At 44.1% G+C, this 14,103-nt stretch overlaps 1 protein-coding gene across 2 annotated transcripts in view; it reads right to left on the reverse strand.

Moving 5' to 3' along the window:
- Positions 1 to 8,934: 8,934 nt before the first annotated feature.
- The window catches only part of IFRD1 (interferon related developmental regulator 1), a 40,127-nt gene continuing 34,958 nt past the window's right edge, over positions 8,935 to 14,103 (reverse strand). For both annotated transcript variants that reach the window (XM_077474117.1, XM_077474118.1), the window contains exons 11-12: positions 12,222 to 12,317; positions 8,935 to 9,670 (exon numbers count right to left, since the gene is read on the reverse strand). In XM_077474117.1, the coding sequence (XP_077330243.1) occupies positions 9,581 to 9,670; positions 12,222 to 12,317 (186 nt within the window). In that variant the 3' untranslated portion in view covers positions 8,935 to 9,580. The remainder of the gene's footprint in view (positions 9,671 to 12,221; positions 12,318 to 14,103) is intronic.

A 14,103-nucleotide genomic window follows, 5' to 3' on the forward strand; every position in this document is an offset into this window, starting at 1 on the left:
AAAATTGGACGTACCCCTTCTTTCTTGGGAACTACAAACAGGTTTGAGTAGAACCCCTGGAAACATTCCATTTCCGGAAGAGGTACTAACACCCCACGACTCAGCAGGTCCCTTACCTCCCCCAATAGGGCCTCCCGGAGAGCCGGGAGTACAGGTATGCTGGAGGGGAGGAATCTGTTTTGCGGCCAAGAGAGGAACTCTATCTTGTAGCCGTAGGAAATCAGATCGCAGACCCATTGGTCGGACAATCGAGAGGACCACCAGGCTGCAAACTCCCAAAGGTGACCCCCCACCCGAGTCATGGGTGGGGGCAAACCTTCACACGGTAGCACTTTTGTTCGCAGGCTTGCGGTTCCAGGGCCGTTTTTGTCCTTCCGTGGTCGTCCTGTCGGACTGGGGACATTTAGCCGAAGCTCCAGGTAGACAAAAAAGCCATTTGTGAGCGGAAAAAAGAGGGCCCTTGCCTATGGCATGGCTCCTTAGCCTTCCTGGCCTGTGGGAGTAGTGTACTCTTAACACCTGTGGCATTTTTGTCATCCAAAGAGCCGGTCGCCAAGGAAGGGAAGATCTGTCAGGGCTTTTTTGGATGCCTGGTCAGCAGACCAGCATTTCAACCAAATCAGGCGCCTCGGCACCACTGCTGACACTGAAGCCCTGGATAACAGGGGAAGAGTATCCAGGGCCGCGTCACAAACGTACTTAAGGCCTTCCACTAGTTGGTCTGCTAGTTCCATGCTGTTCTCCCAATTCGCGGTGCAACAGTTTTGCCCACTCAGTGTCTGCGACACAAGTGTGGATGCCAGTACTGGACGCATGGTTGACCCCACAACCGTAAACAAGGAATGAGCCACTGCCTCGGCCTTCCTGTCCATGGGATCCTTAAATGCAGGAGTCCCCTCTACCGGGATCGTGGTTACATTGTTTAACCTGGATACTGGGGGGTCCACGACCGGAGGAGCTGACCACTTTTTGAGAAGGCTCTCCTCAAAGGGTTAACGCAACACCATGTATTTGGGGACCGAAAAGGTCAGTTGCGGTCGACCCCATTCCTTGTAAATTAACTTGTCAAAATAAGTCAGATACAGGAACACCTTGGGTGAACGGGCTGGCTTACAGGACCCAAAAGGGACTGCTACATCAGAGGGATCTGCTGGCTCCTGTATCTTCAGGGTATCACGCACAGCTGTGATAAGTGCTCCAACAAGCGCTTTGTCGTGAACGGAGCCGGACGGGGACTTATCCTCACGGTCCTGGTCAGCGTCATCTGAAACCACAGAGCAGGGGTCACCAGCCTCAGCAGGGCCCGAGTCTGCGTCAGTGCTCTCCCCAGAAGACGGGGGGGGGGGGGGGGGGGACAGGTTCTGCTTTTTTTTAGCACCTTTGCGCCCACGCACCACCTCCATCTTCGCAACGAACGAATTGAGGACTGCTTACAAAGTATCCAAAGGCACTGCGCATTCTGCAGGTGAACCGGTTGTAATTGCCTGGATTTCGGGGGAAGAAACCAGTTTCTGAAGCCATGCTGACCCTACCCCGTCTGCCACCTGAAGGGGATTTAGGACAGTGATGGTCCCACCCTCCTTATTGCTGCTGGCTGAGGGGCTCTTTCCCGCACCCCACCCTGAAAGGTACTGCGCTGTCCAGCAAGTAGCGCCTGTGGTCTCTGTTGGCTCCCAGGTGCAGAGGAATCTGCTCTGTCAGTTAAAGCTGCTGCTAATGGTGCTGAAACCGTTCTGCAATTCGCTCAGGCTCAAAAGAAATGGCCACACAGCGTCCAGCATAAGAACACTGGGAAAATGGCCACCAGGTTACAGGGACACATGCTATCTCTAGAGAAACTGAAAAACGTGCTCAGGCTTCTAGAAAATGGATGCCGGCGTCCAGTATAAGGACAAATCACAGGGAAAATGGCCGCCGAGACACAGCAGAGCATGCTTTCCCTTGCTCATACCCAAGATGGCCACTGACACTGACAAACCATGAGGGACAGAGCTAAAAGATGGCGGTGATCAGCGCTGCAAAGACAACAGGCACAGCCTCACAGGCACCCCCAGGGACATGAAAAACCAGCACTCAGGACACAGCCAGCCAGCGCAGCCCCTCAGAGAGCCCCTGCACATGACCCACACACTGCTAGGCAGCCACACGCAGCATCCCCCACGGGGGGTGGGGGAGAGAAGAAAGGGACAAGGAGAAAAGGGAGGCGGGGGACCCCCGAATCAACCTCCCAGGGATTTCCCAGCTGCTCAGCCTCACCGAGGCAGGGAGAGCTGTACTTACCAGTCCTGAAGAGCTGAGAGACATTCCATTACAGACCCACTCTGATCAGTACAGGGTGGCTGCTGGCCTCGGCACACTGACGCAGACATCAGTAGCCCGTTCATATGTGTGCCCCGGAGCATAAAAGGTTACCGACCACCTCTGGAGCCGAGGTATGCCGTGGCCGACCCAGCACGGAGCTCTGATCTGCACACACTCACTGGCCAGGCTGGGGAGACTTCAAGGATAAGAGTATCCAGCCTGTCCCCCAGCCAGCTGTTGGTAGCAGATTACAGATCTTTCATCTTGTGCAAAAAGCAAAGCTTCTGCAGAAAAAAAAAATATATAGATGGACCGATGGGCCCATCAGTGTTCCTAGGTCTTTCTTCACCATGCAAAATAAAACTGATGGCTGCATGGCAGGCTGGGGGGTTGTTAGTTCCACCCAAGGGGCACTGCCCCTTGGGTGGAACTGGAAAGTTCTGTGTTTTACATAACATGTAATGCCTAGTATTCTCCTAAAGGTGGCGTAACAACCCAATGGCTAAGAGGAGCTGTGTCAGTCGGTGAATACAAGAGAAAAGTCTGCTGCTTCTGTGATACAGTGTGACTAAGCAAAACATGAGACGGTACGTTCTCCATACAGCCCCCAGTGGTGACAACATTTACGTTAGAGACATTTCATAAGAAAATATAAAAATTCCTTTAGAAAAAAACTCCTTTTCTGTAGTAAAACCAACAGACCCAATCTGCACCCTTCACGGTAGGTTCTGTTAAACCTTCAGGAACCCACAATCCTGGGCCTGTAAAAAGCATCCCGCCAGTAAAACTTTATGGCCTTAATACCAAAAGTACTGAATCCCAGGGTACAGCTCTCTGAGAAGCGTTACAGGCAAAACCTTGTTTCTTCAAATGCAAGGCCAAGGTACCATTCAATTCGGCCTAAAAGACACTTTGAATGGATACGGCTGCATAGCTAGCCCCAGTAAAGGATCGCTCCAGTGGAGCACAGCACATCTTCACTTGTGACCAGTAGGGATGAGCTCCAGCGTGTTTGCATACTCCACGTGCAGAGCCCGCCAGGAAGACGGCGCTGCGCTAATCACAGGCCGCGAGACATTTCCTGATCTCTGTAGCCACACATCGGGGCAATGTCTCACTGCCTGTGATTAGCGCACTACTGACTTCCTGGCGGGCTCTGCACGCGGAGTATGTGAACACGCCAGAGCTCATCCTTAGTGAACAACACCTTAGACACTGACGAAAAAATTGAGATAATCCCAGTAGAGGGAGGGGTTATATATAGGGAGGCAATTTCCAGTTTAGGGTGTGCCAGTGTCCAGCACCTGAAGGTGGACTATAACCGACATAGTAAGTAAGCAGCAGAAAAGTAAAAGGAAAACTGGGACTTTGAGTGAGGCAGGTCACTTGAATGGATACCTCAAATTTTTTAATAAAGTTTTATATTAACAATCAAACTATAGAGGGTGTCAATCTAAAAAGGACACCATTTAATATAATACACTTGTAAAAATAAATTTATTAAAACACAGAGTAAGGTAAAACATAATCAGCATGACAATTACATGAAAACACTCCTCCATTCATATAAATACAATGAATATAAAGCAATTGCTTATGGTGAGCCAAACTTGTCAAAGCATCACTTCGATGTAACTCATAACTCAACGCATGTTTCATGGCTCATGCCAATCAGGAATAAATGCTCTGAAATCAAAAATATTTATGAATATATAGGATATCCTTTAGATGGAGAAAAATCTCTCAAAATAAAGGTGTGTAACTTACATGTGGCCCAATGGTGGCGCCTAACCTTAAAGCCAAGGGAAGACAGGGGACAATGATGATCATCTCCCCCAAGGTGCAGGTGAGGAGTCCAATCCAAACCATAGACAGAAAAAAGGGAAAGACCAGGTGACCACGTGAATCTATAATTGAGCAGTCCACATTGCTTCTGCAAAAATATGAATAAAATCATATGCAATAAACCATATAGCTGTGAATGAGTGAAGTGATGAGTGGTGGTGATTGATGTGATGGTATGAGATGTGTCGGCTGAAAAACTACAGCCAGGAAAGGTATGTATGTAAATGTACCAACATAAAATAAAGCCAAAAAAACCCCCCGAACCACCAAATAATGGTGGACTGTTATATGTAACTGAAGTGAAGCCAAAGAAATGTTGTGATGAATATAAATAGACCTCAATTACCTGGTGTATGGTTCTATGACAATAGGCATGCCTGTAATCCTACTTGTGTGAATGGTCCAAATGAAATGGCCAGCCTGAACAGCTTCTATCCCCAGCAAAGGGCAGGTCCCCACCAACACCATGAGCTTCAATTAAGTGGAAAGACGGGATCTGCTCAATGCTCAGGCAGATTAACCACTTCCCAACCGGCGCACGACGATGTACGTCGACAGACTGGCACGGGCAGGCATATTGGCGTACAGGTACGTCCAATATTCAATGCTGCCCTGCCATCGGAAGCGTGGCGCCGGCGGCACGCTCCCGCGCTGGTCAGGACCCCCGTGAGTCCGGTCGCGGGACCCGCGGACTCGATCGCCCCGGGCATCCCCGCGATCGTCTCACGGAGCGGCCGAATGGAGGAAATGCCGAGTAAACAGCATTTTTCGATTCTGCCTAGCAACTAGTGACGCTGATCTCTGCTCCATGTGATTGGAGCAGAGATCAGTGTTCACTAAATGAAAGCCCAACCCCCCCACAGTTAGTAACACACCTAGGAACACTTAACCCCTACACTGCCACCCACTGGTTAACCCCTTCACTGCCAGTGTCATTTACACAGGAATCACTGCATTTATATAGCAGTGATTACTGTATAAATGACAATGGTCCCAAAGATGTGTCAAAAATGTCCGATGAGTCCCCCACAATGTCACAGTCACAATAAAAAAAAAGGCTGATCGCCGCCATTACTAGTAAAAATAAAATAAAAAAATTAATAAAAATGCTATAAAACTATCCCTATTTTGTAAACGCTATAACTTTTGCGCAAACCAATCAATAATCGATTATTGCGATTTTTACCAAAAATATGTAGAAGAATACGTATCGGCCTAAACTGAGGGAAAAAAAATGTTTATATATTTTTGGGGGATATTTATTATAACAAAAAGTAAAAATAATGTGTTTTTTTCAAAAATTGTCACTCCATTTTTGTTTATAGCGCAAAAAATAAAAACCGCAGGGGTGATCAAATACCACCAAAAGAAAGCTCTATTTGTGGGAAAAAAAAAGTACGTCAATTTTGTTTGGGAGCCACGTCGCACGACCGCGCAATTGTCAGTTAAAGCGACGCAGTGCCGAATTGCAAAAAGTGGTCTGGTTTTTGACCAGCAAAATGGTCCGGTCTGCAAGTGGTTAATGCACTGAGCAGGACATCCAATCATGCTGATGCATGGGAGGAAAAACCCCATCCCCCAACCTTTATAGTGGAAGGGGAGAGTGCCAGGCATCACAGCCCCATGTCAGAAGGGGGCCCCATCACCCCTACCTCCCCTGAGTAAGGGCACCCATCCATGGCCAAAGAAAGAAGTACACTACTATATCCCATATAATGCATCCATTGTCTATTCCAGCAATAAAAAAAATAAAATAAAAAAAAAACCACAGTATATGGCTATAATTATAAGCAAAGTAGTTTAAAGATTTCAATGACAGATGGCTCAATTAGAAAAAAAGATCTGAATATGGATGAGTGGGTTAAATAATCCAAACCATAGACAGAAAAAAGGGAAAGACCAGGTGACCACGTGAATCTATAATTGAGCAGTCCACATTGCTTCTGCAAAAATATGAATAAAATCATATGCAATAAACCATATAGCTGTGAATGAGTGAAGTGATGAGTGGTGGTGATTGATGTGATGGTATGAGATGTGTCGGCTGAAAAACTACAGCCAGGAAAGGTATGTATGTAAATGTACCAACATAAAATAAAGCCAAAAAAACCCCCCGAACCACCAAATAATGGTGGACTGTTATATGTAACTGAAGTGAAGCCAAAGAAATGTTGTGATGAATATAAATAGACCTCAATTACCTGGTGTATGGTTCTATGACAATAGGCATGCCTGTAATCCTACTTGTGTGAATGGTCCAAATGAAATGGCCAGCCTGAACAGCTTCTATCCCCAGCAAAGGGCAGGTCCCCACCAACACCATGAGCTTCAATTAAGTGGAAAGACGGGATCTGCTCAATGCTCAGGCAGATTAACCACTTCCCAACCGGCGCACGACGATGTACGTCGACAGACTGGCACGGGCAGGCATATTGGCGTACAGGTACGTCCAATATTCAATGCTGCCCTGCCATCGGAAGCGTGGCGCCGGCGGCACGCTCCCGCGCTGGTCAGGACCCCCGTGAGTCCGGTCGCGGGACCCGCGGACTCGATCGCCCCGGGCATCCCCGCGATCGTCTCACGGAGCGGCCGAATGGAGGAAATGCCGAGTAAACAGCATTTTTCGATTCTGCCTAGCAACTAGTGACGCTGATCTCTGCTCCATGTGATTGGAGCAGAGATCAGTGTTCACTAAATGAAAGCCCAACCCCCCCACAGTTAGTAACACACCTAGGAACACTTAACCCCTACACTGCCACCCACTGGTTAACCCCTTCACTGCCAGTGTCATTTACACAGGAATCACTGCATTTATATAGCAGTGATTACTGTATAAATGACAATGGTCCCAAAGATGTGTCAAAAATGTCCGATGAGTCCCCCACAATGTCACAGTCACAATAAAAAAAAAGGCTGATCGCCGCCATTACTAGTAAAAATAAAATAAAAAAATTAATAAAAATGCTATAAAACTATCCCTATTTTGTAAACGCTATAACTTTTGCGCAAACCAATCAATAATCGATTATTGCGATTTTTACCAAAAATATGTAGAAGAATACGTATCGGCCTAAACTGAGGGAAAAAAAATGTTTATATATTTTTGGGGGATATTTATTATAACAAAAAGTAAAAATAATGTGTTTTTTTCAAAAATTGTCACTCCATTTTTGTTTATAGCGCAAAAAATAAAAACCGCAGGGGTGATCAAATACCACCAAAAGAAAGCTCTATTTGTGGGAAAAAAAAAGTACGTCAATTTTGTTTGGGAGCCACGTCGCACGACCGCGCAATTGTCAGTTAAAGCGACGCAGTGCCGAATTGCAAAAAGTGGTCTGGTTTTTGACCAGCAAAATGGTCCGGTCTGCAAGTGGTTAATGCACTGAGCAGGACATCCAATCATGCTGATGCATGGGAGGAAAAACCCCATCCCCCAACCTTTATAGTGGAAGGGGAGAGTGCCAGGCATCACAGCCCCATGTCAGAAGGGGGCCCCATCACCCCTACCTCCCCTGAGTAAGGGCACCCATCCATGGCCAAAGAAAGAAGTACACTACTATATCCCATATAATGCATCCATTGTCTATTCCAGCAATAAAAAAAATAAAATAAAAAAAAAACCACAGTATATGGCTATAATTATAAGCAAAGTAGTTTAAAGATTTCAATGACAGATGGCTCAATTAGAAAAAAAGATCTGAATATGGATGAGTGGGTTAAATATTTGTTGTTAAGGTGCATCAGGTCACTGGGAAAATGGGCATCTTCTACCCCAATTATATTGCCACATAGTAATTACTATGGCTCTGTGTCCCGTGATGTACGATTAAATACTCCCCCCGCCCCCCCCTCACTGTACATGTGACTGTCAGGTGTGTATAAACTGTAGCATTAGTTTCAATGTGTCAAAGGCAGGCATAGTGGTGTTCATTAGAGCAGACATCCACTCTACAACTGCCCAATTACATTAACGTGGCTGGCATTTATAGGGCAAAACAGTCACGCTGACAATCCCATGGTCAGCTGCAGACAAAGCTACTAGCATTTTTTAGACCGATAACTCAAGTTTTCATGATTAGTTTGTAACAAAGGGCATTTTCTTCACCAAAACATGCAACTGCATGTAGCCTCAGCTACAGCAGGCAGTGTGTTCTGGCCCAGACCAAATTCAAGATGAGCTGAGCTCTGCTCAGCTAGTCACATGAAGCTTTGTATTTTCTGAATGTGGAAAAGTGGACTAAAAATGAATGATGCACAACATGTAGTGCAGAAGCAGATTCTCTCTTTACTGCACTTATGTGCAGCCAAGGAAAAAATTGATTGCTACAAGCAGAATGGGATTCTGGTTGGCTGGGACTGAGGGAGAAACTGGAGCATGTCTTACTCCAAAACTGATGGCCATTTGTATGGCAGTGTCTGTTTGGCATTCTGAAATTGTGCAGCACTAAGATCTTTCTCCAAACTTGGGCTATGGCCTAATGTGAATACCAAGACATTGAGGCTGGGTTCACACTGTTGCGAATTGGATGTGGAATTCTTTGCATCCAATTCGCATAGCAGGGGATTGTGAGCAGCTCTCTATGGGGCTGTTTTACACATCTCTGCAGGAGCTCCGGTGTGAACTGCACAGTAGTCCTGCGCATCCAAGGTCTGTTTTAGGTCCAAATTCAGCCAGTCAGGCTAAAACAGAATGGGGGGGGGGGCACTCCTGCTGTGAGCTGGAGTATGCTGCTGTGTGAACCCAGCTTAAACTATTAAGGTATGCAGGATAATAATAAATAATAATACTTTTTTTTCAATAAGTATATGTTTTATTAATGGTAAATTTTTAAAACCATGATACAATTACACAATTGTTTGGAAAGAGGATATTTACACAAATTTCATGTATAACTAAAAATAAAAATGTGCACACGGGCAAACCAATGCAAATTGACCTTAAATCAAGTTATAGCAAATAGAGTAGATCAGTGATCATTTATAAATCTCACTTCTATTTCACAACACCAAAAATATCACAAGGATAATTTAGCAGGAATCATGAAAAATGTATAATACACAAACCCAAAATGGAACTTGCGGCTGATCATGCAGTAACTTGTAATATGCATATAGGAGATGAAGCATGACGCAAAACACAGAAGATAAATCATAAACTGCAGCAGGCAATGTGTGTATACACGACCGATGAAAACTAGTTCAGCAGGAATACTATATAGGGCAAAGTTATACAAGACATAATTATGGAGAAACGCTACATAGCTGGACCTAATACATAATGAATATATATTTCTATGTAATTACAAACCCACATGTACATCTCTTCCCATCCCAACCGAAACACTGCTAAAGCCATTTATCCACTTGTGAGGTCAGCCTTAGCCAACTCTTAAATTGTTCTTTTCATTTGCAGGTTGGATCCCATCCTGAATATTTAGAAGAATTCTCCGACATCTGCTCTCTTGTCACGCAGTTTGCTTCTAGCTTTTGTGCGAGCTTTGAATGCAGCAGAGTTGTTCATGTGCTTTAGTGGTGGAAAAAAAAAAAAATTTTTGTTAATGCATCTTAAATAGCCTAGAATGTACAAGAAATTACAATCACAGATGATTCAGAATTTAAACACCAAGTATTGGTACCTAATGCAAGTCTAGCTTTTAATTTTAAACATAAGGCACATGCACATCAACTTAACATGTCCTATTGAACCACCATATTAAAAAGACATATAATCAGACTGGTAAATTATGGCTGTTGCATATAAAATTGAAGGCAGCATGGTGTATTACACATTGAAGGCAGCAACTGTGCCAAAACAGACTAGTGTAAAATTTGGGTTAGGCTTAGATTGACTTATAATTTAGTGTTATGAATTAAAACTTACCTCTCCAATATACAGTGGGTATAGAAAAGAATCACCCCCTTCAAAATAAATCATTTTTGTTGCTTTGCAGCCTGAAATTAAGAAATTACTTTATCCAGTGGGTGATCTTTTCAATTCAGATTCCGTTTTTGAATAAAAACACTGCTTTCATTTCAAAGCAACAAGCTGCAAAGCAACAAAAAGTGATTTTAACCACTTCCAGCCCAAACCTATTCTGGCACTCAAAAAAAAAAACTCTACACTAAAAGGTAGCACAATTTTGTATGTAAAAGGTTACGCCATGTACTGTATTTATTGGCGTATAACACTCATTTTACCATGAAAATCGGGTGCAAATATCGTGTGCGTATTATACACCAATACTTCCATTTTAGCTGCCTTGGAGGGGACAGGGAGGGGCGGCGGAATGAGTGCTGACAGATTACATACAGTGAGAATCTCCTGTTTACTTGGCAGCCTCTAATAGGAAGTCCCATCTCCTGGGCCGCCATTGGACTACTGTTCTGTCTGTCATAGGAGATTCTCACTGTATGTAATCAGTCGACGCTAATTGATGGCAATGGCGAGGCTGCCGCATTGCTGTGGACTGATGAGGATGCATTGATGGCACTTGTGAGGCTGCAGATGGGCACTGACCATTATTTTGCTTCAAAGTTCCTTATTTAAAATATTTTTTTTCTAAAAGGTTTTCCTTAATCTTCCCTCTTAAAATGAATGCGCGTGTTATGTGCCGATAAATACGGTAAATAGATATGTCGCCATTTAAAATTGCACACTCATGGAATGGAGCCAAACTTTAATACTTAAACTCCATAGGCTACACTTGGAAACATTTTACAGGTTGCCAGTTCATAGTTAGAGGTCTTGTGCTAAAATTCTTGCTCCATCGTTCACTGTGATGCCTTATGTGCGATTTGAGCACAATTTACATATGCAGGTGTGCCTTGGATATGCGTTCAGTTCTGCATGCGAGTATTTTAAACTATTTGTTTATTTTACTTTTTTTGATCACTTTTTTCCCCCATTACAAAGAATAAGCATCCCTTGTAATAGGAATAGGGCCTGACAGGTCCTCTATGAAAAGATCTGGGGTCTATAACTCCCCAGATATCTCCTCTGTGCTGGAAAGCCCAAGCTATGAAAAAAAAAAAAAAAAAAAAAAAAAAAGTGTTAACATCTGCCAGCACCGGAAGTGACGTCAGCCTCCGAGGGTCATAGAGATGGCAGGTAACCATCTGGTCTGCGGTCAGCTTTATGGTAAACTTCCGCTGCAGGCCAATTCAGTCTCAGATTCCCAATTGCACCGTAGGAGAAGGAAAAAATAAAATTAAAAAAATAAAAAAAAAAATTATATTTTTTTATATATATTTTTTGCTGTTTATTTCCCTCTCCTACAGAGCTTCTCCAAGCTGTTTGTCTATTGCATAACAAATACATCAGTTTATTTAAGTGGTTGTAAACTCCAGTCATGGAAACTGAGAAAAGCACATATCTGCAGTGTTTACTTCTCTCTCTCTCCAAAGCTTTAAGGCTCCATGCACACTAGGCATAAAAACTCCAGTTTCCTTGGCAGGAGAAAAAAAAAAAAAAAAAAAAAAAAGCTTATATAGAGCATTTTTTGTACAAAGTTTAGGAGAGTTTTGCGTTTTTTCTGCCAGAAAGCACCAACCAGGAATGTAAAACCAGAAGGGTTTTTTCCTGCCTCTAAATCATCCCAATGTGCATGCACACATAGGGTAACATTGAGCTGCTTCTACAGGCAGAACACATTGGTTGGACTTGATGAACTTGTGTCTTTTCAACTTCACCTACTATGCAACTATATGCAACACAAAACTCCTGTAGAAGCAGCGATTTTTAAGCCAGTGCTCATGGGGTTTAAGTGGGATTCTCCGATGCTTCATTCATCTCTTATCAGCCTAAGTCACTTCTGAAAAGTTTTCCAACAATAAGCTCAGTTACTGCAGACTCTACCACCATTTCCTCTGTGCTCCTGACAGATAAAGAGTAACCCTTTTAAAGGGGTAAAGGGGTGCTGGGAAGACGAGACTGCAGATAAAGTAAAACTCATGGAGGAGATGTTTCATTGGAGGCTGTTCACTTCACTGGGGATATGTGAGGGCTCACAACCACTTTAAGCGCCAACAGCAAAACAGTACTACACAGTTGTTAGATATGCAAGTTCACTGCTCACCCTTTCAACACGGGAGGTTTTCATTGCTGCAATATCAGCTGCACTCAAGCACAAAGGTGGTCCAAGCTCAAATATACTACGCAGAAAGCCATTTGTCTAAAGAAGAAAAAAAAAAAAAAAAAAAGTTTTATATACATACACAGTGGGAAAAAATAAATAAAGCCACCCCCACATTACAGATATATTTCCTTAATGCAGCGTTCACCTCATGTAAAATACAAGCTAGGATAATTAGTGCATGCCTCAAACTAGTTAAACATCTGTAGGGCATCAACTCACTGCTATGCGGTTCTTAAACAAAAATGGAGACCATCACAATTACTAGCCTTGAGCCCTGGTTTACATTGCAATGATCTGACATGTCAAATTGCATGCCAAAATCGTCAGCTATTGCCAGCAAGGACACAGTCGAAATTGTTGCAATGCCACATTTGCAGCACCGCAACGATTCCCAAAAGTCGTTTCTGTACTACTTTTGGTGACTTCAGGGTGCCATTTCATTAGACATCTGCAGAAATCCACAGAGATGTCTCTGAAATCCCCCCCCCCCCCCCCGAAGTCAGGACTGACATACGGGAATGAAATGGGAGTTCAGCTGAACTCGCACCATTTCATTCCTGCGGTCAGTGTGACCCTAGGCTTAAAGGGGTTGTAAAGATTTGTTTTTATTTTCTTAATAGGTTCCTTTAAGCTAGTGCATTGTTGGTTCGCTTAAGTTTTCCTTCGATTTCCCTTCAAAATTTTTTTTTGTCTGAATTTTTCACTTCAGTAAACTTCACACCATCATCCAAGCAATGTTTTGTCTGCCAGAACAGCTTACTTAAAGTGGTTGTAAACCCTTACAAACCACTTTGACCTACAGTTAAGCCTAGATTAAGGCTTACCTGTAGGTCCAAGAAATATCTCCTAAACCTACACGGTTCAGGAGATATTTACAAAAAGACAGCAGCGATATGCCGCGAGTGTCGGCTCCCATGCGCAGGAGTGACGTCATCACTGCTCCGGCGAATCAGTGCCAGAGCAGCCAGACCCGGAAGTCACTCTGGGATCCATGGCAGCGGCAGACAGACATGAAGACGGAGGACCGCTTCGGGGGCTTCGTTCTCAGGTAAGTTATTCATAATGAGCTAGTATGCATAGCATACTAGCTCATTATGCCTGTGCCTTGCAGGTTGCTTTTTTTTCTTTGCAGATGGGTTTGCAACCACTTGAACAGCTTACTGAGGAGGAACAGGAAGTGAGAAATTCAGACAAAGAAAAAAAAACATTTAAAAAAGGGAAATCGAAGGAAAAGGTAAGTGAACCAACAATGCACTAGCTTAAAGGAACCCATTTAGAAAAAAAAAAACGAACCTTTACAACCCCTTTAAAGCTAGGTTCACATTGAAGGGCCATACACACAATCATGGTCACTGTGCTTGGCTTCCAGGGTGTCCCTGTGTTTTTGAGGTGGAAACGAACTCCAAGTATACCTGTCCTTCATTTATCCATTGCCATGTACAGCAGGCTCAGAAAAAAAAGTAGCGATTTAGTTAGATTAGAGTTAGTATTGCGATGTACAGATAAGTCTGACAAGGCAAGTGGGGTTGTTGCATATGTTGTGCGGGTTTAATGCAAATGGTTAAGTGGAGTTCCATCCGTTTATTAAAAGTCAGCAGCTACAAAAAGTGTAGTTGCTGATTTGACACTTACCTCTCCCAAGGTCCAGCGATGTGGGCGCCTGGAGCCTCGCTCCTCTGATGCCACCATAGCAGCTGTGGGCACCTGGCCGTGACAGCTTTCAGCTTCACAGCCGGGCACGCATGAGTCATGCAGTGCTCTGCTAGTGGCCAGGCAATCTTCTGGGACCTGCAACGTGTCCCAGAAGTTCACTGGCAGGGAA

This window comes from Lithobates pipiens, unplaced genomic scaffold (genome assembly GCF_037356315.1).
Source record: "Lithobates pipiens isolate NorthernLeopardFrog02 unplaced genomic scaffold, aLitPip1_a1.2 Scaffold_8, whole genome shotgun sequence".
In the NCBI taxonomy this organism is placed as follows: domain Eukaryota; kingdom Metazoa; phylum Chordata; class Amphibia; order Anura; family Ranidae; genus Lithobates; species Lithobates pipiens.